At 39.7% G+C, this 26,234-nt stretch overlaps 2 protein-coding genes across 2 annotated transcripts in view; one reads left to right on the forward strand and one right to left on the reverse strand.

Moving 5' to 3' along the window:
• Positions 1-1,707: 1,707 nt before the first annotated feature.
• SHISAL2B (shisa like 2B) lies at positions 1,708-19,724 on the forward strand. Its single transcript, XM_047066936.1, has 3 exons — positions 1,708-1,898; positions 6,416-6,573; positions 19,588-19,724. Exons 1-3 carry the CDS (start codon positions 1,708-1,710, stop codon positions 19,722-19,724), a joined length of 486 nt encoding a protein of 161 aa, XP_046922892.1.
• Positions 19,725-23,296: 3,572 nt separating this feature from the next.
• The window catches only part of SREK1IP1 (SREK1 interacting protein 1), a 43,645-nt gene continuing 40,707 nt past the window's right edge, over positions 23,297-26,234 (reverse strand). The window contains exon 5 of the mRNA XM_047087089.1: positions 23,297-25,703. Coding sequence (XP_046943045.1) covers positions 25,514-25,703 — 190 coding nt within the window. The 3' untranslated portion in view covers positions 23,297-25,513. The remainder of the gene's footprint in view (positions 25,704-26,234) is intronic.

Genomic DNA, 26,234 nt, shown 5'->3' on the forward strand with positions numbered 1-26,234 from the left:
CAGAGAAACAGACAGGGTAAGCCTTATGATTGCACCCAGCATGCTGCTTGGAGAGTTTCCAGACTGCAGCAGCAGGAGCGGCCCCAGGTAGAGCCGAGAGGTTTCCCTAAGGTCAGAAGACCTAGCTGGGAGTACAGGAGGTCATGGTGGCTTGAGGTAGCAGAAGAGAATAGAGAACTAGAGAGAGAGAGAAAGGCAGAGAGAACTGGATCACTGGAGGTTCTCCTTGAGTCCTCAGCTGGGTACTGATCAGCACACGGCTGTCAGGAGACAACTGGAAACCAGGAAAAGAGCCACGTAAAAGGAGCGGAGGGAACACTCCTTTGAGCTGTCACGAGGCCTGGAATGGTTTGTTTCCACTGGTTGGAATGGTAAGTCTCATAATTCACAAGGTATTGAGTAGAGTGCTCGGAAGAGCATCACCCCAGTGATGGGGAAAAATTCAGTCCTCAGATCTGCTCTGGTTCTCTCAACAAAGGTTAAAAACAAATTCTAAAGACTCCAACTGTGTCCATGTTACTTAACTGCATTCCAGACAAGGCTCAAGAATATTTCTGGGAAGACAAAATTACTCAGCACCTAACAAGGTCAAGTTCATAATTCCGACATCCAATCAACCCTCTGGCCAAAGGAAAGAGGCAGAAAATGAAGAGGAAGGAACACTGTTCTGTCTCACAAATTCTATGTTCAGTCACCTCCTCTCCCTTCTTAAGGCTATTACTGTTTTCTTCTTTGTACACCAAAATATTGTTTGACTTATTACAACAGGCATCCATTACTACTGTTATTTTAAAAGGCTTTGTGAACAAATGAATCACTAAATGAGAATGCCAAACAAAAAGGGAACAAGAGAAATCTCTGCAGCACTTTAAAACTGATGAAGGTCTCTTTCTCCCGATTTCCTTTGCCTTCTCCTCTTTCTGCCTGTCTCTGCAGAAACTCCTCACTGTCTTTACCTGAATCTCTTGCCTGCCCTTCTTCTCTTTGTAGGCTGTTTAACAGAATATACAATGCACGGCTAGATTGTTGGTGAAAAATTTTGTCTCTGGCTTTTATTTTTTCAATTGCCAAATTTTAATGTTTCACGTGTGCTTCTCAGAGAAGACAGATTATGCCTGACCACCACCTCCTCCCTGGTAGCTGAGTGCCTTTTGTTTCTGCCCACTATGCAGCTCCCTGGGTCGGTGGCCGAGGAGGGGTAAAGGCTCCCCCGGCCCTGCTCTGTTTGCCTGGAACCCAGCTGCCCTGTCCTTGGGCAGACAGAATGGCAACTTGGGCTGCATCTGCCCAGATGGCAGACATATGACACCTCCACTCTTCGGGTGAAATCTCTGGCATAGAGTGGGGCCAACTGAGCTCCGCGGGCTGTCGAAGAAGTGAGGGGGAGCAGGGGGGAGTCAGGGGGGCGTGAAGAAAGCCCACGAAGGGACAGGGGAGAAGAGGTACAGGGTCGAAGACCGGCAGATGAAAGGGCCACTCACTAGCGAGAGGGAGAAGCGCGAGTAAAGCGACCAGACACCATGTGGACAGGGGGAGGAGAGAGCGCAGAGGAGGCGCGCGAAGGCTGAACGCCCCGCATCCCTACAGACCCCAGATCGCAGGAGACGAGCCCGCGCCGAGGGGCGTCCGCGGGCCAGGCGGTGCGGGACGCGTGCGGTCCGAGGGCAGATCCGGGGTCTCACGTGCCCCTGTCCGCAGCCGCCCGCGATGAGCGAGGCGAGCCGGGTGTGCTCGGGCTACTACAGCCTCAACCACAGCTTCGTGGAGCCCTTCGAGTGTCCCCGGAGCGGCGAGGGGGCCGCCCTCCTCTACTGCTGCGGCTTCGCCGACCTCAAGTACTGCTGCAGCGAGCCGGGCAGCTACTTCCCCTACAAGCACAGCTATATGTGGAGCCTCAGGTGGGCAGGGCGGGGGGCGGGCGGCGGGCTCTGGGGAGGCGACTAGCAGGACCACCCGGGGAGTGGGAGGGTCGCCCGTTCAGGTCGGGTCCTCCGGAAGGACACGGAGCCTCCGAGGGCAGGCGAGGGACCTGTAGAGAAAGCTCACCCGGCTGGGAGCTCCCCCAGGACCCGGGACCCGCTCGGTGCTGCCCCCGTCCGGCGAGGGTCCGGCTGTGGGCTCCAGAAGTGTGAGTGGGCCCTGGAGCCCCGGCGAGGCCCGCGCTGGAGGAGAGCGGACCGTGCGCCCAGGGCGCACGCAGTGCCGCCTCCGCTGGTCCCGCTCACCCAGCTCTTCACCCCCGCCAGGGACCGGTCCCAGGCAGGAGGCTCTGCTGGCAGAGAGAAGATACGCAGATAACTTACGGTTTTCATTTCTTTTTGATTTGTTTGGGTGCAATTGACTAGAAAGGGGGCTACTCTGGGACTCATTTTAAGGTATTAACCAAAGATTAGAATACTTCAAGTCTCTTTGAATGTGAGAAGGAATCAAAAAGGGGTGTGTGTGTGTGTGTGTGTGTGTGTGTGTAAAGCTACTGGAACTTTATAATTTGCTCTTTTCAGATAATCTGACACTGACCCCGAACCGAACTGGAGACCCACAGACAGGGAAAGTTTTACTTGCTATAATACATCCTGTGTAGAACCTTATCAGGGCACCCCTTTCTTAACGCCTGAGCGACTTGGCCGTTGCTTCGAAAGACCAGAGACTCTCTAAGGTCGGGTTTTTCTTGCCTGTTTCCTGTGATGGGAATTTTACTTATTCCACCTACTGTTTATGCAGATATCTTCATTGTAAAATGCCACCCCCACCCCACCCCCCTTTCTACTCCAAAAGACTGCATCCTTTGACCTCCATTCTTTCATTCTGCCTGGAGAATGTATGTCTCCAAACCCACCTTCAGTTGTGTCTCACAAACCAATTAGCTTATGCCTGACAAGAGAGACTCTGCTAGTAAGCCGGAAGAGTGTTATTTCTCTAATTCTCTAGCATGATCCAGAATTTGTCATACAGGCCAAGTCTACAGCAAATGACCATAAATGCTATTTCTCGAGGCAGTAAAATAATTTTTTAAACGTATTGCAAGTTTCAAAAAACAAAATCCCAGGGGCGCCTGGGTGGCGCAGTCGGTTAAGCGTCCGACTTCAGCCAGGTCACGATCTCGCGGTCCGTGAGTTCGAGCCCCGCGTCAGGCTCTGGGCTGATGGCTCGGAGCCTGGAGCCTGTTTCCGATTCTGTGTCTCCCTCTCTCTCTGCCCTTCCCCCGTTCATGCTCTGTCTCTCTCTGTCCCAAAAATAAATAAACGTTGAAAAAAAAAAATTTAAAAAAAAAAAAAAAAAAAAAAAAAAAAAAACAAAATCCCAAAAAGGGGGTCGCCTACCAATAAGCTCATCTAACAACATTGTATTGTTGTGTCATAGTGGGGCATAATCTCAGAAAATGACAGCTTAGCCTTAATATTTGGAGAAGTAATCAGTACTGCATTGGCATATTATCTGGCCTTTTGGAAAATAACATAGTAACCTGGCTCTGAGTTTTTGGAAGTGTTAATGATGGCAGACCCCCAAGAGAGACTGGCAACTCTTAAGTCAAACTCAGGTGGAAAAGTGCCTGGCGTTCTCAGATCCCTGCATAGTCCCAAAGTGACAGGCAGCAGAGGATAGAAAACCTTCCTAAGGTTTATGAGGGCACCAGGAATGAATACCTTGCTGGGGTCTTCATTCAGCACGGACAAAATGGACAGTGTAGCTCAGTTCCTAGAAAATATAAAAATCATTTCAGCTGATGGCATCAGTTGGCAATGTTAAACCCGGGGTTCTTGTCAGTGTTTGAGCTCTGAGAACACAACGAGGAGGTAAAAATTCAGAGCTGCACTCCCCTCATATTCTTCGTTCTCCACCCTAATTTAAAACAGTCCAACCGCAAAAACTATTCCCGAAGTCACTAGCATTTGTTCTGAGATTCTGCAGCTGCTGGAGAAAGGCACAGTACAGCTACTCCCAGGTAAGCAAAGTTGCTAAGCAGGAGGACTGCAGCATTAATGTGACGACAGCCTCAGACCCTCTCTCAGGGACTGGAAAGCAAACCACCATAATGTTCTGCAGGGAAAGTAGAATTCTCCCTTTTCTGTGTCCGGCCCACTCCCATCTTTTCTCCCCTTACAAGTCCCTGCCCTCTTAGAGTTTCCTTTGGTAACCTTCTTCAGGACCTAGGAAGACAATACGTATTGCACAGGGCAACGCATGAGTTCAGTAAGTATTTGTCAAAATGAATACTGTACGAGATTCCTAGAGTCCCACCTTTATCTAGATAAAGCAACATTTCTATAACGTGGAACTGTGATACAAACTGTTTGTCAAGATAACGAAGAACCTTCCTTTATTGTAATGGAAAGCAGAAAATAGCATTTTTTTTTTCTTCCAGTAATGCAGCTGGTGTTTTAAACTGTGTGCATTAAAAGCTCACGACATGCATGTTGAATTTAATTAAATTGACAGTGTTACTTTTAAACTGACTGAAGTACTTTTTCACTTTGAAGATCTTGTTTTTTAATAACCCGCCTTCTCATTTCAGGAATCTCTCCGAATGTCTGGCAGCCCAGCTGCCTTGTGCAGCAGATAATGTTAATTAAGTGGATTATGGTCCCACGTGTCTGTGCATAGTCCTAACCCTCCCTGACGTGTATAATCTACAAAAGTCAACTTTGGTGCAAACAAACCCGAAAGAGGAGTTGCCAGAGCCAGGGAGCCTGACCCTTGGAAGAGAGTGCACCAACTGAGGGCAAACTTTGATTTAAATATCCAACTGTAGGGGCGCCTGGGTGGCTCAGGCCATTAAGCATCTGACTCTTGGTTTCAGCTCAGGTCATGATCTCAGTAGATTGAGCCCCACATTGGTGTCTGTGCTGAAAGCACAGAGCCTGATTGGGATTTTCTCTCCCTCTCTCTGGCCCTCACCCTCTCTCGCTTTCTCACCCTCTCTCTCCAAATAAATAAATACATAAAAACTTAAAATAAAGATATACAGCTGTGTGCTGACTCTAGCCACAGAATTTCCAGTTTTCACTGTGTGCAAGGTTAGGGGAACTGGGCTGACATTACTAACCTAAGCACAAGCATCTTTGGGAGCCTAACTCCGTATCTATGGCCAAGGAGGCAATCTCTAAATTGCAGGGGTGTTTTATCTTCTAAAATCAAGGATACAGGGGATGACCTTAGCCCCTCACTTTTTAATTCTATTCTCCTTTCCAGAGCCCTAACACACCTAGCATCCCTGGTCACATTCTCCCTTCCATCCCTTTGGTACGTGTCAAACTTGTCAGGGCCTTATCTCTAGCAAATAGTGAAAGCCTGCAAGGCATATAATGAAGAAAAAGATCTTCATTGGCCTGGGAACAGCTGTCCTTGTTCTACTTGCCTTGTCATCAGCATCTGTGTTCTTTGCTACTTTTCAATGACCATTTCAATGATAATTGCTTTTCAGTTACTAAAAGTGGATCAATCACCAGTCAATTATTATTTGCTTCTATTTACTATCACTTACTTCTATTTACTACAAGCTAAGTACTCTAATCAGCCCTTTCAATATGTATGCCCAACACTATGGGAAGGTCAACAGAAGTATGTGCTCTTGAGCAACTTAACATTTTCTGTGTATATACTTATGTACCCAGACAAACATCTGGTTCAGAAAAGTTAAGTACATATGTTTTGCTTATGAGTCTTTCAGGATGATGTTTTTTCCAAGCTCCTTTCCCTGTTTAAAAATATTAAGTTCATAGGTTTATGAAAACTGCTATTTCTCAAATGCTTACTCTTATAGATAATTGTATTAGAAGGAATTATTACAAAATTAGTACAGAGAAAATTATAAGACATACCCTTTATTTTTAGAGGAAAGCACAAGGGTTCCTTCCTTAATGCTAGAAGCCACTGTGTTATGCTCGTTCAGAAAGGAAAAACTCAGGCTAAACATGAACTTGATATAAATTTCATAAATACTGCTTTCTTTTCATTAAACATTCTTCTCTTTTGTAAGAGTTGTGGTTTTATATATTAGTGCTGTCTTCCATGCGTGTCTCTGAAAGTTCTACATCTCCGGTAAACATTTGCTTCACTAATTTGCGGACGTCAGTATTTTTCTATTCGTCTTTATTGTTGAACACCATTTTTCCTCCTAAAATATATTGAAAGGTTTATTGCTCGAGATACTTTTGAACTAGCCCTAAAGAATCATGTGACCTTTCATGTGTCATATGGATTCACGTGGTATTCTATACTTATGTTAACATATCAACGGGAAGAGAAAATCTAAGAATTTGATGAAAGAAAAAGGGGACCTTTTTTACTCTTTAGACTAAAATATAATTTGGTTAGGAATGACTGAGGCAAGAATTAACCATATTCAAACCTTCTCTTTAGTGCATGTGTTAACCATTTTGTGTGACGGTCCCCATGTTTTTCCTGTTTTCTTCAGCATCGGTGCCCTGGTTGGCCTGGGAACTGCTGCCCTTGTTCTACTTGCCTTTGTCATCAGCGTCTGTGTCCTTTGCTACTTATTTCTGTATACAAAGCCCCGAAGATTAGACACTGGCCTTAAACTTCAACACCTAGAGACTTCTACCACTCAAGAAGGTAATCACTGTCCATTATTTGTAGCCAATTACCTGCGCTCTATTCAAAAGAATAACCTGGACCTCGGTAACAGATCATGCCATTAACAATGAATGCTTCTTAAAAACTCAATTTATTACATGCCTTTATAAAAATTCACATGAAATTAGACCTTAATGATGACCTATCTTCAAGAAACTGTGCCAAAGGAACAATTGTGGCAGGATGTAAATGTTCTCATGAACAAGAATACACTGGGCCAACAAATCCACTCTACTATAGTTAAGTCTCATTCAGTTATGAAGGTTTTATCCCCTTGGAAATTTTACATTTTGTTTTTGATAGAGCCACAGAAGTCAAAAAGAGGAACAAAATATGCGATAATTAATTCTTAGGGTTGGGTTGCTCCAGACTGGTTAGTCAGTGGTCAGTTAAGCATTTACCAGGGTGCCTGTGGTGTGCAGAATTAGGAAGAGGCATATAAAATATGTCAGAGGCACACAAAGGAATAGAAAAATAAATAGAAGACAGTCTTTGTTCTTGAATAGGCTACAAACTAAGATACACATGTGTGTATGTGTGTGTGTGGATAGAATGACTATAAAGTAGAAAGAAATTTTTATGTATAGTTTGTGGAAATGGGTCTAACTATCTCAATTATAAAGTGCCACACAGATGCCAATTGTTTGCATTATAAAATTCAATCAGAAAGAACTGATATAATTTTTGTGAATATACATTTCTATTAGTGTATTTAAAAAGTAGTAATCATAGGGGTGCCTGAGTGGCTCAGTCGGTTGATTGTCCGACTTTGGCTCACACCATGATCTCATAGGTCATGGCCTCGAGCCTGCTTCAGATTCTGTCCATTTGTGGTCTCTCTCTCTCTCTCTAAAATAAATAAACATTAAAAAATATAGCAATCATAAATTTTGATATATATGTTTAGAATGTATTCTAATAAAAATCTAGAACATATAAATAGGATATATATGCATATATATGTACATATATATTTAGAATGAGACAGAAGTGCTCACTAACTTCTATTTAAAAAGACAATGAAAACATTTACTTTAAAAAATCTTGGAAAATCCTCTGCTCAGATGCTCTATTTTAGCTGAATCCTGAAATGTATGGAGTACATGCTCTGCGACCTGATCAAATACGCCGTCACTAAATGATTGCATTAGCTCTACTTTCATTCTCCTAGAGATCTCTCTCAGAGGGTGTCCTGCATCACAGAGCAAGAGGCCAACGTCCCTTTGCAGTTCTTTTTCTGAAGCACTGTTTGGAACTGTGTGGCAGAATAGACAGGTTGTTCGTGGAATTTAGTCCAATGGCTCAGATCCTGTTCCTCCACAGGCAGAATGAAGCATTGGATTAGTGATCACCCAATAATCAGGTCATAAAATCATTTTTTTGTCTCAAGTGCTTAGGTAATTTAAAGTAGAAGTCTTTAAGTTTGCCGGTGCATAAGAATCACCTAGGGAGCTCCTGAAAACCCACAAACTCCAGACTCTGCATTTTAAAACAAATAGGTCCTCTTCCCAGCTAAGCCCTGGACTCCCCTGCTGTCTACTCTCCACAGAGCAGCCAGAGTGAGCTTGTTAAAACCTAAGTCAGGTCATATCACTCCTCTGCTCAAAACCCTAATCACTTCCCATCTCTCTTGATACAAACAGTTGTCTTAACTGTGACTGGCCAGGGCTTTGGTGGTGTCCCTCTCCACCCACATTTCACTTCTCCCGTGCACAGCCACATTGGCCTCTTTGCTATTGCTTGAAATTCCTCTGCCCCGGGGCCTTCGCATACAATGTCACCATTGTCCAGAAGGCTTTTCCCTCAGATATCCATGGGACTTGCTCTTGCACTTTCTTTAAATCTTTACTACAAGTCACCTTTCTAGGGAGTTCTTCCCTGATCGCCATATCTGCCTTCTTAACTCCTCTTCAACCTTTCCAACTTCCTTCCTGCTTTGTCTTTCTCCTAAGCATTTAGCACTAATATACCGTACATTTTAGTCTAACTTTTCTCCACTTCAACTGGAAAGTAAGTTCCAGGAAAGTAATAATTTTCACCTTATTTCCTCACTACTATAACCCTAGTGCCTACCAACACTTAACACGTGTTTGTTGAATGAACTGACTGGAGTGGAATGGCACCTTTATTTATTTATTTATTTATTTATTTATTTATATTTTTAAAAAGTTTTTTTAAGGTTTATTTATTTTTGAGAGAAAGTGACAAGGGTGTGAGCAGGAGAAGGGCAAAGAGAGAGGGAGACACAGAATCGAAACAGGCTCAGAGCCCGACAGGAGGCTTAAACTCATGAGTGATGAGATCATGACCTGAGCTGAAGTTGGACACTTAACAGACTGAACCACCCAAGCACCCCGAATGGCACCTTTATAGTAGATGATGAAAGGAGCATCTTTATTGTCACCTTTAGAGTCATCAACACTTATTGAATGTCTTCTGTATGCAATGTATTGTGCTAAATAGGAATTGGTTCTTCTTCGTGATTTCTTTCAGGGACTGCTCCAAAATATTACTTCATGTTGGCTCTGAGAACCCAGCAACAGAATTAGTTGGCTTGTGGACTGAAGTCTTGTAGTCTTATTGCTGTTTAGCTAAGGAGATCCATTAATGCACTCCTCAGGTAGTTAGATGAAGTTGCTTTCTCACATCGAAATGTCCCCACTCTGCCCCTCTCAAAAACATCATGTTTATCATGCCAGCAAATTAATTCAGTACTCCTTTCCTGAGTGCTTGCTATTGACAAGGCAGGGTTTTATATGATCCCTGCCATCCTGCTGCTTTCAAAAGAGGGGATTTTTGGTCCTTGGGTTGATTTTAACCAAATCAGACATAGAGGAGAGCCCAAAACAAACTAGGTAATCCAAATGTCACTGAAATAGGGAGAGAAAATGGTTTATATTTGAAAGGGACCCTTTAAAGTGATCATTTAAAAACACTGTGGTGCTGTTGTTAAATATGCAAGCTATTCCAGTGATTCTCCCACCTAGGAATACATTACCATGTTCTAGCTATGAAAAAAAAAAATCTTTATTCCATTTAAGGAATGCCTTAAAGTTTAGGAACATAAGATGTTTGCATAATAATCAAATCTGTAAACATTACATGGGAGGAAATCTGTTTCATTAGTTACCACTCTTCTCTTTCAAAACTATCTGTTGTTACGAGTCAATCTCCTATTATTTTAGGTTAGTTTTCATAATTGAGACTGTTTTCATTACAGGCAATTTGAATGACCTACAGGGAATAATGTTTTTGTGCACATTCTAAAACTGGCTCAGGGCACTGGACTTTTTTGTTTCTGTAAGTGACAATAATCTGAGTCTAAAAGAGTCTAATCTTAGGCTATTTCGTCAAGATTTTTCCTTGGTGTGTCTTTATTTTATTGGGTTTTATTCTTTTTAATGTATACAATGTAAGGCTTTATACCTCTTGAATTGATCCTGAAGAAAACAGGTCTGTGGTAGTGACTGTAGAGAATAATTGGGCTACCTCCAGGGCTCACTTTGTGCAGAGGTACTATTGCTAAGAAATTGATTGCCCTTTAAATTGTGTCCCATAATCATTTCCTTCTCTTTGTGTGTGTGTGTTTTGAGTTATGTGTGTTTCAGATGCCAGTGTTGAAGAGAATCCCGTTGCTTTTCAGGTGCACTGTAGGAGATGTACAGTTCTGAGAAGATGGCTGTGTGAAGGGCATCTTTCTGAGTAGACACGTTGAGGGCGAGGGCTCATTTCCTAAGATGGGAAAGAATTAATGGCTAACAGAGAAGCAATTAAAGGGGTGAATCTTCTAGATCCCTGCTTCTCAAACTTTTCTGCTGGAGAATCCTTAAAGGTAGAGTAGAGGGGAACGTGTACCTCCAGAATTCCAGGGGCTGGCGTGGAAAGGCTTGCCTTAGGCCTATGAGCTTGCAATTATTTTAAGTTCTCATATTTATTTTTAAAATTTATGGGATTTTCCAACTTGGCTGAATGCCACAGGTTGTTCTACTCTAATAATAACCCCTTCTTATTCTCATAGCTGAAGAAAATCGTTGCTTCAGAAAGAGTAAGCACATCCATCCTGCAGTTTGAGTTTCCACTGATACTCTTGGGTTGCGGAGGTGGGTGGAGGCCTGAGAAGAGGGGTCGTTGGAAGCAGAGGTTTGGATGGAGATTAAAAGGGCAGATGTTCGCAGAGCGGCTTGGCACATAAAAAATAATGTTTAGAGACAACGGACAGCTCCAAGGCTGTATCCGGTGGTCTCTTTTGTAAAGGCAGGCAATTTAATTGAAAAAGAGTGAGCAAATCATTAGTTAGGCACAGTGGTCTAGAAGAAAAACATAAATTACATATAGAATACTGAGAGGGTACATGTGAAGATCATATAATCGTTTTTTCTGCCTGTGAGAGAAATATGGCTCGGACTGGCTCAGAATGGTCTGCTATATTTCTTCTTCTTAGATGACTCACCTGGAAACAAAACCTTTCTTTCAGATCACTTTCATTGAAGGAAAACTAGAAAATATAGAGAAACACACAGTGTCTTCCATGATTCCATCACACAGAGATAAGCGTCACTAACACCGTGTTGAGTATCTTTCAGGATTTTTTGTACCCATCTATAGATCCACGTACATGACAAAATGGCGGAGAATGAGTCTTATGCTATTTGTTTTCACTGAACAATAGTGACATCTTTGCCAATACATAAATACCTTTGCCATCAGTTTTAGTAGTTCCATTTTAAAATCCTGGTGGAGTGCTATGATTTTTTATTCTTTTATTTTGATATAATTTCACACTTCCAGAAAAATCACAGGAAAAGTATAGAGAAGGTTGTATACCTTTCCTCGGATTTACTTAATGTTACTATTTTGCCTTATTTTCTTTATCACTGATTTTCTCTCAATGCATATTTTCCGAGCCATTTGAGAATAATTTGCAGATATCATTCCTTTTAACCGTAAGCATTTCGTTAAGTATTTCCTAAGAACAGGATTTTTTCTTATGTAGTGAGAGTATGTTTATCAAACTCAGGAAATGTAACATCAATACAGTAATATTATCTAATCTGCAACTCATATTCAAGTTTTGCCAATATCCTTAATAGCTATGCTTTTCTTATCTAGGATCTATCTTGTAATTAGTTTCTTTAGCCTCCTTCAGTCTTCAACCATTGTCTTTCATGATTTTGACATTTTTTGAAAGCAAAAGCCAGGGCGTCTGGGTGGCTCAGTCGGTTGAGCGTCTGACTTCAGCTCAGGTCATGATCTCACAATTCATGGGTTTTAGCCCTGCATGGGGCTCTGTGCTGTCAGCTGAGCCTGGAGTCTGCTTCGGATTCTCTGTGTGTCTCTCTCTCTGCCCCTCCCTGCACGCACTCTCTCTCTCTCTCTCAAAAATAAACATTAAAAAAAGAAAAGAAAAGAAAAAGCCAGTTATCCTGTACACTACCTTTCAATTTGTCTGATATTTTCTCATGATTGGAGAGAGATAATACATTTCAACAGGAATACCACAGAAGTCATATTCCCAGGGCGTCATATCAGGGCATCACATAACATTTGTTTGTCCCATTATGAGTGATGCTAACTTTGATTCATTGGTTAAGGTTGTATTTGCTGGATTAATACATTATAAAGTCACTATTTTTCCCTTTTAATTACTAAGTACTTTGTGGGGAGGTACCTAGAGACTGAAAATGTTCTGTTCTTCCTCAAACTTTTATCCACTCATAGATGGTTCTTGACTGAATTTTTTCATTGAAAATTTCAAAATAATTTCAGATTATTACAATAATTGCAAAATGGTGATTTTCTGACCCCATCATTCTTATTCCTTTGACATTGGTTAGTTGTTATTCTCCTGCAAGGAAGAACTCTCCCTCCTCCCCTATTTATTTACCCGTTCATGTAATTGTTAAGATCAGTATGGACTCAAATCCTTTATTTTAAAATATTCTATTACTGTCATTAGTTACTCTGATCCTTACATTGTCTCAGATTTGGCCTCCCGGAGTCCCTTTAAATTGGGTCCTTTGTCCTTTTGAAATGTATCCATAATTTTTTGAGCACTTTTTTGCCTTCTGTCACAAAATGTTCCAGGGCAGCCTGTACTCCTGTTCCAGCCCTGGAATCTTTTATTTCTCCAAAAAAGCCTGATTCATTTTGTTAGGAACAGTATATAGAAACCAAAATCTGAGTGTATCATACTTCATTATTGACTTTGAACTAGCTTCCATTTTTTTTCATTACACACATAAATTGAACATCCAAGTGTTTTCTTTTTCTTTTTTTTTTTTTTAATGTTTATTTATTTTTGATAGCACATGGGGGGAGGAGGAGAGAGAGGGAGACACAGAATCCAAAGCAGGCTCCAGGCTCTGAGCTGTCAGCACAGAGCCCAATGCAGGGCTCGAACACACAGACCATGAGATCATGACCTGAGCCGAAGTCGGTCGCCCAACGGACTAAGACACCCAGGTGCCCCTAAGTATTTTCTTAGCATAAATCCTTGAGAGTGGGGTTGCTGACCAAAGGCTGGACACATATTGAAAGCTGTGGATACAAGTTCCTAACTGCTGTACAGAAAAGTACTATTTCATGTGTATTATTATTTCAAAAGATACACATTTTACTAATTTCATCGAAAAAATAATACAATGTTTTTATCTAATTAGGAGTGAGAATGGACATTTTAATGTTTGCCATTCTTTCTTTTTTTTTTTTTCAACGTTTTTTTATTTATTTTTGGGACAGAGAGAGACAGAGCATGAACAGGGGAGGGGCAGAGAGAGAGGGAGACACAGAATTGGAAACAGGCTCCAGGCTCCGAGCCATCAGCCCAGAGCCTGACGCGGGGCTCGAACTCACGGACCGCGAGATCGTGACCTGGCTGAAGTCGGACGCTTAACTGACTGCGCCACCCAGGCGCCCCCAATGCCATTCTTTCTTTTTTTAAAAGGGTTTTTAAAGTAATCTCTACACCTGCATTGTGGGGCTTGAACTCATGACCTTGAGACCAAGAGTCACATGGCTTTTCTGATGGAGCCAGCCAGGTGCCCCTGTCATTATTTCTTTTGTGGCATATTGTTGCTCATATGCATGTTTTCCATGGGAATGTACATTTTTCACTGCTTGATAAGAACTTTACACACATTAACTAAACTCTTTTACAAATATATTACAAATGTTTTCACAGTTGTTTCCCTTGTAATTTTGTGTGTGACAAGTTTTCATTTATAGAAGTTTTTCCTTTTGTAATTTCTCCCTTTAGTTTCATACTTACAAAGTTCTCACCTCTGGGGACACCTGGCAGGCTCAGTCAGTACAGCATGCTACTCTTGTTCTTAGGGTTGTGAGTTTGAGCCCCATGTTGGGTATAGAGATTACTTGAAAAATAATAACATTTTTAAAAATCTAAAAAAAAATAAACTTCTCACCACCACTATAAGATATAAAGATATGCAACTGTATTTTCTTCTAATACATTTATTCATTTGTTTCCACATTTAAATTTTTAATAATCCTGGAATTTTAGTTTTGGTGTAAAGTATGAGGTAAGTATCTGCCTTTTTATTTTGCAAATAATGAGCCAATTGTCCAAATGTTTATTGGATAATCCATCTTTCTCTTGCCAATTTGAAATGTCATAAACTGGGGGCACTGGGTGACTCACTTGGTTGAGCAGCTGACTTGATTTTGGCTCAGGTCACCATCTTGCAGTTCGTGGGATCAAGTCCCATGTGAGGCTCTGCGATGACAGCATGGAGCCTGTTTGTGATTCTCTCTCTCCCTCTCTCTCTGTCCCTCCCCAACTCTCTCTTTCTAAATAAATAATTAAACTTAAAAAATAAAATGTCATAAGCTGAATTCTTATATATACTGTGATCTGTTTTTAGACTTTCTGCTCTGTTAAATTTATCAATCTGGTTATTCTTAAGCTAATGATATACCTTAAAAGTTATTGTAATGATACAGTTTTATTTTAATATCTGACCAAGCAAGCCTTTCTCCTCCCTCCCAACATGCTTCTTCATCAAAGTTTCTTGGTTACTCTTGTAATGTTGAATCACACTGCCAAATTTTTTTTAAGTTTATTTATTTTGAGAGAGAGACAGAGAGAAAGAGAATGGGAGAGGGACCGAGAGGGAGAGAGACAGAGAGAGAGAAAGAGAATTCCAAGCAGGCTCCAAGCTGTCAGTGCAGAGCCCAACTCTGGGGCTTGAACTCACAAACTGTGACATCATAACCTGAGCCGAAACCAAGAGTCAGATGCTTAACCAACTGAGACACCCAGGTGCACCCCAACATTGTCAAACTTTTAAAAATCAAGTGGTATTTTGAGGGATGTTGTAATTTTTTTTAAGTTTATTTATTTTTGAGAGAGAGAGAAAGAGAGCATGTTAGGAGCAGGGGGAGGGGCAGAGAGAGAGGGAGAGAGAGAATCCCAAGGAGGCTCTGTGCCGTCAGCACAGAGCCCAACATGGGGCTCAGTTCCATGAACCGTGAGATTATGACCTGAGCTAAAATCAAGAGTTAGACGCTCAACTGACTGAGCCACCCAGATGCCCTTGTACTAAATTTATAGATAACTTTGGGAGCTATTTTTCTTCATAGTCTTAACTCCCCTTCAACAAAATTTTGCTCAAAACTCTTATTAATTAGGATACCAAATTATTTTGTAACACCATTCTTTGTTTCAGAAAGGCTTTCAGAACTCATTGAGATTTTAGTAGAAGATGGGCTAATTTGAACTCAATGGCAGAAAAAGATGCCGTGTCTCCTAAAGGGACCTTTCTACTTAAAATAATAAGCCTGTAATGTCCTATGGCTGCTTTTGTTCCTAGAATGTAGAAAACCACATTGCTCAGCACAGCTACTGCCACATTTAGCATTTATGGGTCCTCCCCAGGGCTCAAGGTTAGGCAATCTTGACTAATGTTGGAACCAATAAACAAAATAGAAGCCAGTCATTCATGAAAATTTCATTTAACGGATTTTAAATATCAGCTAAATTTATTTGTGAGTTATGTTAGTCATCAATGGTTGACAAAATTTAATAATGCAGAAAAGAAAAAGAGGGGGGAAAGGTCCATTGTGGAAAAAAAATAGGACAGGAAAAAACATTTCTGGATAGAACTGCCTTCACTCATTGATGGAGGGGGAAAGCAAAAGGGCAAGTCTGAGATTCTAGCTTTCTTTTTTTAATGTTTATTTACTTATCTGAGAGGGAGAGAGAGAGAGGGAGAGAGAGAGCAAGCAGGGGAAGGGCAGAGAGAGCAGGAGAAAGAGAATCTCAAGTAGAGTCCACCCTGTCAGCGCAGAGTCCAATGTGGGGCTCGAACTCACGAACCGTGAGGTCATGACCTGGGTCGAAACCAAGAGTCAGATGCTTAACCGACTGAACCACCCAGATGCCCAGGTGTAAAAGATTCTAACTTTTACAGTGCATATTTAACTGTATTTACTGGAGATACCGATTCATCCTTGAGGAGAAGCAGGGCATTGGTGGCAGGAAAGGACAATAGATCAGGAGGTCACTAGGCAAGTTTTGCCTACTTCACCATTAACTTCAGATTCAGCCCTATGCTTCAGATTCAGTCAGAAGGGAAAACATCCTCTTGCAAATCAAAAACACTCAGGGTGCAGATTTAAGGCTGCATGTTTTCACTAGGAGGAGCCGTGGGATGAGTGGGATGTGTAGATTTTCCACTTAGTAATAAAGTGAGCCGCTAATTAGGAACTAGAAGGACTGAGAACAGCGACACAGGAGCTAGGGGGCCGTAGGCAGATAGCTGCAGAAAAACTTAATTAGGATTCTACCAGAGAGCCAAGGGATGAAGACCTGAGGGGGTCCCCAGCATTCTTTTGATATTTTGAAATGGCAGGCAAGGGCAGAGTTCATAGAAGAGTTGCAAGATAAATGGATTCCTGAGGAATGAATCTGAAAATGAATGCACAATTTAACTGTTACCAGAAGAAATAGATTGGCGTAGTTTCTGATGAGGGTACGTGGAAAGATTGATGAATTGGATATGAATTTTGGTAAAGGTCAAAGCTTTAATTTAAATGCTAGTCTGAGAAGTAGAGCCTTAAAGGAAGGTTGAGATTTACATGGGATGACCACACACACACACACACACACACACACACTAATTAAAATGGGACATGAACAGCAGGAAGAACAACTAATGTCAACCCACGAAAGAACAGACATGTTGGAGCTTCACAGTCTGCACTCAGTAAAGAAAAGGAGGAATTAAATAAGAAAAACCTTTTATCTGTAACAAATCCCTCAATTTGTAAACTCAATGGATTTACAGATTACTTATTGAAAATCGAATCCATGTTGTAACCCTGGGACAGAAAAAAAGGTAGCTGATTTTATCCCTACTTTGTTGGTTCAGAAATTAGCTTCTATTTATCAAAGCAAAACTAGGAAAAGGAGGTTGCTGAGGATTTCCCACATTCTCTTCTAAAATGATTCCAAAGAGATGTAACTAGCTGGACTCTGTTATCACTGCAGCTACTCACTGCAGTTGTTTTTCTCTGTGTCTAGTTATTCTAACTTACTGGAACGACACACATTGAAAGCATCTTTGGGGGAAGAGAGTGAACATCAGGGTTAACTTGCGTATCAAAGTTCCTGCTTCAAAGAATATTGGTATGGTGTTTGTAATAAACCTTTTGTTTGTGAAGCAAATTGCTTCTGTGAGGGTAAGTGCCTTGCCTTAAGACGCCAATCTAAGAAACAGTCTTTGTACCTACACTGCTTAGGAGGATCCAGGAGCTGAGGAAATAAGGAGTCAGGGCTGGAGAATGGGTGCCTTTACAAGTCCTAGATGAAGAAAAATCTGTAACACCGGAATTTATTTTGCAAGCCATTAAATCTCCGAGGGGAGTAGACAGGTTAGATAAACTTTTTCAATGGTGGCCAGAAGATACATAATGGAAACTAGAGCTGTCGGAACGGAGATGACTTACAGAGAACCCCAGACAAAGGGGTTCTTAGATAGAACCCTTAAGTTAGGAAATAACTGTGAACTTATTTCCCATAAAAAAAAGACAAAAACAAAAACTATGTGATAAGGTAGATAAAAACACCTTGAAAATCTTTCTGAAATATTATTAATATAAGTATGTAAAAAGCTTAGGAAACGTGAAGGACTGGAGTTAAGCAACATTCAGTTCACATTTCCAGCAACTCCAATAAAATATTACAATTTTAGATTACATTTAAAGAAATGCCTACGTAAGGTACAGAAGCCACCCAGGTAATATGAAGCTAATTTACATCTTACATCCTTGATCTTTTATCTTTACCTGCGAGAATCCTGAAGATTCAAATAGGACCACGCAAATGAAAAATGAAACTACAAATATTCTGTTTTTCAAACGTTATATGAGGAAAAGTTACAACACCCCCCCTAGAGAATAAATTCCATTACTTAAGTACTTAGTAGTTAAATTTTCATCTAGTATTTTTTGAAGCCCCACTTTGCAAGTAATAGTCAAGTCAAATTTATCGGTTTCTTAGATTTTCAAGCAACCTTCCCTGCTCATTCAACAGCTTCGATTCCTGATTGGGCACAGAGCTCCTTACCAGGCTAGAAAATGTTGTGCCTACAACAAATCAACTTAAAAATCAAATCATATGGCCGAAACATTACGACTGAATGTTTAGAAGTAGAACATTAATTTATTTTACCACCCAAAAGCTTCAGAAGTAATGACATTAAAGCCATCTATTGAGCAATTTTAGGCCCTGTACTTCAAACTTCTGGTACTTTTAATATTAGCTCAGAAGACAATACCATCCACATTTCAGTTCTAGGGGCATGATCTGGGAGCTGGAGTGAGACATCATTCTTCACAACTTGTAAATAATACTGCCCTATAAGTGGTGAACTCTGCAATCAACCTATATGGGGGATATTTGGATGGGGCCTGGAAGGCAGTCTATACAATTACTTATAAATAGGAAGAGCCAGGCTGAAAACTGAGGCTTAGACTTCACGTTAAGTGGTGAAAAGTAGAGGAAGTAGCTGTTTCTAAGAGTGGAACCTTTTGGCCAGTGGGTCCTGCTTCCTCTTAGGGAAGTTTAGAGCAGATTTTTCCAAATGAGACTAATTAGGGAGGGAGACAGTGATAGGAACCCATAAGGTGAGCCCTGAGGCACACCTAAGAGACCTGGGAGAAGAAAAGGGACGAACAAAAGGCCGAGAAGGAGCAATACAGACATAGGAGGTGAGTCCAGGGTGGTATCCTGGAGGCCAAGGAAAGAAATTGCTGCTGGCCGGTCAGATAAGATGTGGGCTATGAACTGGGCTGGGGATTCAGCAACAGGAGGGCATTAGTGACATCTGGGATTTATCTACTACTTCTACATATTCATACATTATTTAAATTTGCACATTTTGGTTAACTATATGATACAGCTACTTTTCTAACAATCATTTTTGGAAAATAATCCATTTCTTTGCTATCAGCTTCAGTTTTTGTGATGATCAGAGGTCTATATTCCTCTACCCTTGTACATTTTGGATTGATATTGACACAGAATGAGTGAATGAGATTGTGGCACAAATGTGTTCTTTTTAAAGATTACATCTAAATTGATTATGATAGCAAAGCCTTAAGAGTGGTGCAAATTATTATGATTAACCTTAGTACAGTTTTGTTCACTTTATGCAGAGGGATAGTCACACTTTTATTAAGCAACCCAGAAATTGTTGCCTTCTCCTCAAATGTGTAATTTCCTCCATGGAAACACAGAGGAAGAAAGATAAGCACGGAAATGAAATTCTTCTTTCACTGAATATTTCCCTAATTTGACTTTCAGAAGGAAATGCTCAGAAGCAGCTTTGAAATGATTCAGTTCTCACCCATCCACCTAGTGTTTTCAAGACATAGCTTCAATATTGCTACAAAATGTATTTTCCAAGCACACATTTTAAAAAGCCAAATTTTATGTCATAATTCCAAGTAATTATTTCATTTTGTGTTGTGCAGGCAACCCAAACAGGAAAGCCAATGCCCCCAATTCAAATGCAGCATCAAACTCGACAATGGAAACATCCTATGAAGCTGATGACATGAATCAAGAGCCACCGATGGAGACGACACAAATCAGCACTGTGTATTATTAAAAAGCCTGTGCTGTAAAAGCTCACTGGAGGGACACAGCAAATAAAAATAAAGAATGCATTTCAAATACAGTTCGTAATAATACTTCTCAAAAATTCATCATGCACAAAGCAAGACGCAGCTGCGCTTTTGATTTTTCAGTTAATTTATTAAAAACCCACTAAGGTTTCTGATCATGTGCAGAGAAGTTTACTTTTATTTGCTAATTAAGATGTTCCTGCAGTACATGAAATTATGCTAACACTTCTGGAGAAATTAAGGAACTTAAGATAACAAAGACAAGCAAACCTATGCCAGTGTGGAACAATGGGAAATTTATGTCACATTAGCAACATTACACAAGTCTTTGGATACTTAGCGGCAGTTCGTTTCATGAGACGGTACTGGATATGTAAATCTCGGAGGGAATGGTCTTGTAAAATAGAGGTGGCATGTTTTTAAGTCTCTTAGACATGAACCCCTTGCCTTTTTCAGAGGGTTTGTGGGGCGCACAATGAATGTATTGCTTTTATAAAAGCTAACATTCGAGAACAGAGTATGTCACAATATATGATCTTAATAATAAATATTTTCAGCTTACCAAGGGATAACCGTAACACGAATCCTTCACTGATAGAGTTCCTAAGGAACTTCTATAATGAAAGTTATCAAACACACAAGTCCTCTGGTTCCACCTAAGCTACTGCAATAATACCACATAGACATCTAGAAATAAAACTACAGTTTCTGCAAATTACAATTGTCTTAAAAGACTTTTTACGCGTAAGTATGATTTCTATCGTAAGAACACAGGCCTGGGTGTCTGAAGGAATGCACTAAGAAAAAAGGATTAATTTTCAGCTGGCTCTGCTGAACACATGTACTGTGCGGTGTAAAGTTATGTAGTTGGAAGACTAGCCTTTCACAGTGTGTCAGACACAGCTTCTCTGGTCTGAGAAGGGGGAAAAAAAAAAAAGGAAAGCCCTATTGCACTTGGGCATGCAAGGCTAAGGGTTAGAAACTTGGGACAATTAGGCTGTCAAAAGTTTTACCAAGAACTGGGGATATCTTCTGGACCAGCACTGTGCAGCAGAAGTTTCTGTGATGATGGAAATGTTCTTTCTGTGTCTGCCCTGCTCATAGTAGCCACCAGTCACCTGTGGCAACTGGGCACTTAAGATGTCTCTAGAGCAAATGAAGGATACCTTTTATTTTAGTTAATCCAAATTTAAATAGCTACATGGGGCTATACTGAGAACATAGTTCCAGATCATTATTGACACATCTGCTGCCTATGTTGATTTCATTTTGGCTATCTTGATACACAGATAATAATTATAGTACTATAGATGTTGCCTCAAGTAAAAACCTAGGTTGAGAAAGTTTAGTTGAGGCAGGGGTACAGTTCTACTTTTGTAGTTCAAGGGCAAACGCAGAAGCCATGAATGAAACAAGAAGCAGACAAATTGGTCAAGGCCAGCACAATGCTCACGGTCTCCCAAACTCCTCTTAACCTGTGAGACATACAGGAGCTGGCCGTGGCTGGATGTGTCCTGAGTTGTGCCCCTGGAAAGGCATCCCAATTCTCTGGCATTCTGCACATTTTTAAAAAAGTTGGGAGGCAACAAATGATGGTCAGAAGACCCTGGGTTTTGTGTGATTACAATTGTGCTGGCTTAAGAAGCGTACTCTCCTTGGTTGCCAACTGCCCAGGGAGATTGAATCTCAGCACTGGTACTAGTTATAGTCCCTGCCAAGCCAGGTCACCTGAGGGAGAGCCACAGGGCTCAACCAGTGGACCAATTGGTATGTGTCTCTGTTGCTTTGAAGCAGTTGGTGCTTCACACATTGAGACAAAATATTAAGCAAGACGTCTTATCAAATCACAGCCAAGTCTATACAATGAAAAATATACTTTAGATGATTTATTTGGGTGTCACTAACCTAGTGACAGAATTTGAATCAGTCACAAATAATCTAAAAATGTAAAACACATTTCAAAGTATGTACTTATGCATGTAATTCTGGGGACGTGTCTGATAAAGAACACAGTAGCTTTATGTGTTTTTAGAAGACTTAAGTCACTGGAATTTTTGGTAATAATCAAATCTTAGAAAGAAAAGTGGGTCTAGAAGAAGAGTAGAAATAACAGGACATAAGAGGCTCAAATTATTTTCTATGCGGTCTTCTTATGAGAGCAATTTCATCTTTGAAAAAAATTGTTTAATAGGATTTCGAAGTGGATGAAACCAAACCCCAATAAAGGCCATATCTTTCCTTAAAACTCTCTCATGGTGTCTCATTGCTTACAGATTAAAGTTCAAGCTTCCAAACACGGAACATAAGACTTCGTTCTCTTGTTCCTGAGAACCTAGAATGGTAGTCTCAATTCTTACCACATCCTGCCTTACATAATGCTTGTAATTCTTGACACACACACAACTCAAGTTTTTTTTACTGTGATCTTTGTTCACAGTACCCACTCGTCCGTAAATGCCATGAGTTCTATCTTCAGTCTCCATCAAAATCCAAGTCAGCCATCATTTCTTTAGGTAGCCTTTTCTCACTTCTCCAGACTAAGTTAAGTATCCTTCTGTGTTTTTATGAACGCATGTTCAGGTCAATCACTGGATTTATTATACACTGATGTGTTCTGTTGTTTCTCCCACCAACTAAACTATGAACCCCTTCAGGGAAGCAAGTGAGTCTTATTAATCTCTGTATCCCCAGTACTTAGCAGAGCGTTTGCTATGCCAGGCACTCAGTCAATGTTTGCTGAAGAAAGGAAGCAATGACATTTTTATCAACATTATTAATAACTCTTCAATCTAGTTAAAATGAAAGTGACCTAGGGTTATATAATTTTAGACAGAGTGAACCGTAAATATAGACACATAAAATTGTTTTATTCCTTATTTATTGATGTTTTGGCCTCAGAGAACCAAAGATGTGAACAGATGTACATTAGGGGCAAGAACTAGGGATACCTCTGAGAGATTTTCGTCAAAAGAGGATACGGAGAAAAGAAACAGGGAATTTTGTGGGGAGTGGATCCATCAGCCCAAAAGCAATAGCCTGAGTATTTAGACAATCAGGTTACAGATACAAATCTAAACATAAAATCTATATGCATCTGATCAAAAAGACATACACTGGTTGCTAAGAATGTAAACCAAATATCAATTACCTGCTTAAAGAAGTTGAATGTGTTTAACAGGTATATTAATAAATTCAACCTTTACCAATACAGAATGCTACCTGCCTACCTACAGCAATTTCTAAAATGAATAATATTACTTGAATTATACTAACATATTGATAATCATCTACATTAAGGACTGGAAGGGTTCTCAGAGATAATTGGGTATAATATATTACAGATCAAATACACCAAGGCCCAGAGAAGCTAAATAATTTAGTTGAAAGTCACGAAGGTAGTTAGAAAGGCCAGGACTTTTTGGATTTTTACTATTAAGTTCAGTTTTCCTTCTGCTACGTACATACTGCCTCATAGAAAATCTCACTAATTTTCTCCTAAAATTTATTAGTGAGATTTATATCCAATCCCAACAAGATCACTTTACAAGAAAACCAGTAAAAAGAAATAAATTTTATTCAGATGACAGGTTTTATAAACTATTCTCATACTATGGGGAATTTACTCAAGAATAATTCCAAGAATGTATCTAGGGGAGAAAATTACTGAGCAATAAAATTTTTTAATTTGCACACTGTATTAGTTAATGGTGCTGAATTTTATGTAACTCTTTTGGACCATTATCAATTGTGTTCCCATTCAGAAAACAAATCTAATGAGCCAATTTATAATCTCTACGATTAACAGAAATAAAACTCACAAATAACTTTAGATTACTTTTGTTTCACTATAATTATTAGCATTTTTAACCATGTTAAAATGGGATGAGGCCATCCTTGTGCATGCAGCATTTTCCTATCATTTTTAAGTTTTTTATTTTTTTTCATTATGATAATGAAAGAACCGTATTTTCAGAAAATACAGCTAAAAAAATACTGAAAATACAGCAAAGGCCAAACAAACAGTTAAAAATGTAATAACTTAATAACTCTATGTTTCTCTCTCAACACCTGACTAAACTATTTAAACAAAAGAGTTTCTTTCTGAAGAGGCCATATGATGAAATTAGGTGATGGAAAAGCTAGAAGAGTGAAAGCTTCCTCAGCTATAAAGCTAGAAGAGGGATGTGGGTGTAGCTTCCCTAGATCTCAGCATGGTAAGCAGATATTACGAGGAGCTGTGACCTCCCCCAGTGTGAGTGAGGTCATGTGAGCAAGGGGAGCTGGATGAAGAAAGAATCAGTACATTTTTCCAGCTTGTGAGGTTACATGTACTTACCTGGTTTCACCATAATGAATTTGCCTGACGCCATGTCTGTAGGTTAGTAATCTGAAAATTTATAACTGCACCACAGTGAGTACATGCAATCTTTGGTGCTGTGTCATGATAAGTGATTGATGTTTGATGCTGCTAAGTGCTTAACTCACTGGGCGTAAGGGATATCCAAATATCAAGCAAAGTAAGTAACACTGATCATTGTGAAATTAAGTGTAAGAAACATTTATATCTACTGATATATGCTTGAAAATGCTTACTCATATAAAATTTTCATTGTTATATAAAGGCTTTCATGATGCAACTCCCTGGCTCTTATATTTTAAAAAGTACAGAATAAAATTCTTAACCCTAAATTTTTGTCACTGCTCTTAAGGTCTAAGAATGAAGTAAAAGAGAGAAACACCCCAAACTGGTCATTTTTGAAACCATAAATTCAGTGTGAAACCTGCTTCAAAACTACAAATTATTTTAGACAAATAAATATATATGTTCACATTTATAAAAAATTTCCACATTACTCATAGAAACAAGCTTCATAAAATTTACATACAGAATACAATAAAAATCAGTTCTAATAATGATTTAGCTGTCATCCTCCTAATTAAAAAGTTCTGTGTTTGAGGTATCACTTTAAGAGATGCCAATATGGCACATTTGTAAAACAACCCAGGAGTCTATCCTAAATATTCTACCCAACACAGCATCATCTCTGCAAGACTCTGAGAGGCTGGACTACGCTTGTCTTTTTAAAAGAGGAAGAGAATTTTAATTGTTACAATAACAGAGGAGGCAGGTACTAGACACTCTGCATTTTATGTAACAGTAAAACTTCCTTATAAGTATTTTCATTATCTTCTTGCCAACACCATTCGCTTAAAATGTCCTAGTTAAGACCAGTGAAGCAGCTTCATTTCCTATGACATCCAAAAAAGTTTCAAGATTTAAAAATGACAGTGAAAAACTTCACTATTTTTATACATTACCATAGGAAATAAAGCTATTAAATTTTTCAGAGTCAAGAGCAAAACATTATCCCCTACCTCATTTTATCACTGGAAGGTGGACACTTGATTGAGCAATACTCATTAACTGCTAGGTAGATTACCTGTGTTGACTGGAGTAAAGCCATTTACAATCAACTTATAAAGTAACAACACTAGTCAGACACAGTCATGAATACCAAAAATGATGTGTTTTGTATGTATAAATATCTATATTTGGGGTGTGGCTATCAAGTAGTAAGACTGATTCAATACTTTAGAGTCAGCACATTAAAAATCTATTGCCAGAAGACAATGGTCCCATATACGAAAAAAATGTCTATATGGAAAAGGCTGTGATTTATTGCAAAGCATGATTATATAGCAAATTCCAAGGAAGGTCAAATAATTTCTAAAACCAAATTTTAAAATTTAATGGCTTAGGCTGAAGATTCAGTTACTTTTTGCAGATCTCAGAAGGATTAGGGGTGGAAGAATGCTTTTCCTTTTTTCTCTTCTTTTTTTCCTTTTTGTGGTGTTTCCCCCTTTTTGACTTATTCTTTTTTTCTTTTTTCTTTTCTTTCTTCTGATATTTTTGTTTCTTTTGTTTTGAAGTGTCCTCTTCAGTGGAACTGGATGAATAAGACCTATGGGCAATAATAGAGACTGACTGATAACTGCATTTATGGCTAATAGCTAAATTTAAACGGGATTTAACTGCCTAAAATCATTCTTGGAGCAAAGTGGGGTATAAACAAAGAAACTCGAAATGTGCTTTATATATTTGTATTCTCTTAAAATACAGACTTCAGAATTTTTGCTCCTTGGTCATAGAAGCTGACAAAACAAATAACTCTATTTTGCTCAACTCTAGTATTAAGTTTTAAACTCAGTAAGGATGCAGTAATTTTTCTGTGATTTTCAGCTTTTCATCCTGTTGTACCCTTCAAAATCTTATAAGCTAAACAAAGTGGTATTTACCAAGCCTTTATCATATATACAATTCATTTACATACACAATAACTTGTTAGCATATTCTCTTAAAAGAGCTACAAAAGGATGCAATTATGTAAAAAGGGCTATATGTGTACCTTGGTAAAAATGGGTGAAAGCTGAAAATTAGCTAAATAAAAGGACTTCTGTTAAATTCCTGTTCAAGTGATACAGATGAGCACTTG

The sequence above is a fragment of the Lynx rufus genome, unplaced genomic scaffold (genome assembly GCF_022079265.1).
Source record: "Lynx rufus isolate CCGP_SWC_20201006 ecotype Redwood Valley unplaced genomic scaffold, mLynRuf1.p SCAF_1, whole genome shotgun sequence".
In the NCBI taxonomy this organism is placed as follows: Eukaryota; Metazoa; Chordata; class Mammalia; order Carnivora; family Felidae; genus Lynx; species Lynx rufus.

What these genes read in the sequence shown, in the direction of transcription:
- SHISAL2B (XM_047066936.1), top strand. Translation starts at nt 1,708, where the DNA reads ATGAGCGAGGCGAGCCGGGTGTGCTCGGGCTACTACAGCCTCAACCAC. An exon ending in AGCTATATGTGGAGCCTCAG is followed by an intron (nt 1,899 to 6,415) that starts GTGGGCAGGGCG and finishes TGTTTTCTTCAG; the next exon opens with CATCGGTGCCCTGGTTGGCC. An exon ending in GACTTCTACCACTCAAGAAG is followed by an intron (nt 6,574 to 19,587) that starts GTAATCACTGTC and finishes TGTGTTGTGCAG; the next exon opens with GCAACCCAAACAGGAAAGCC.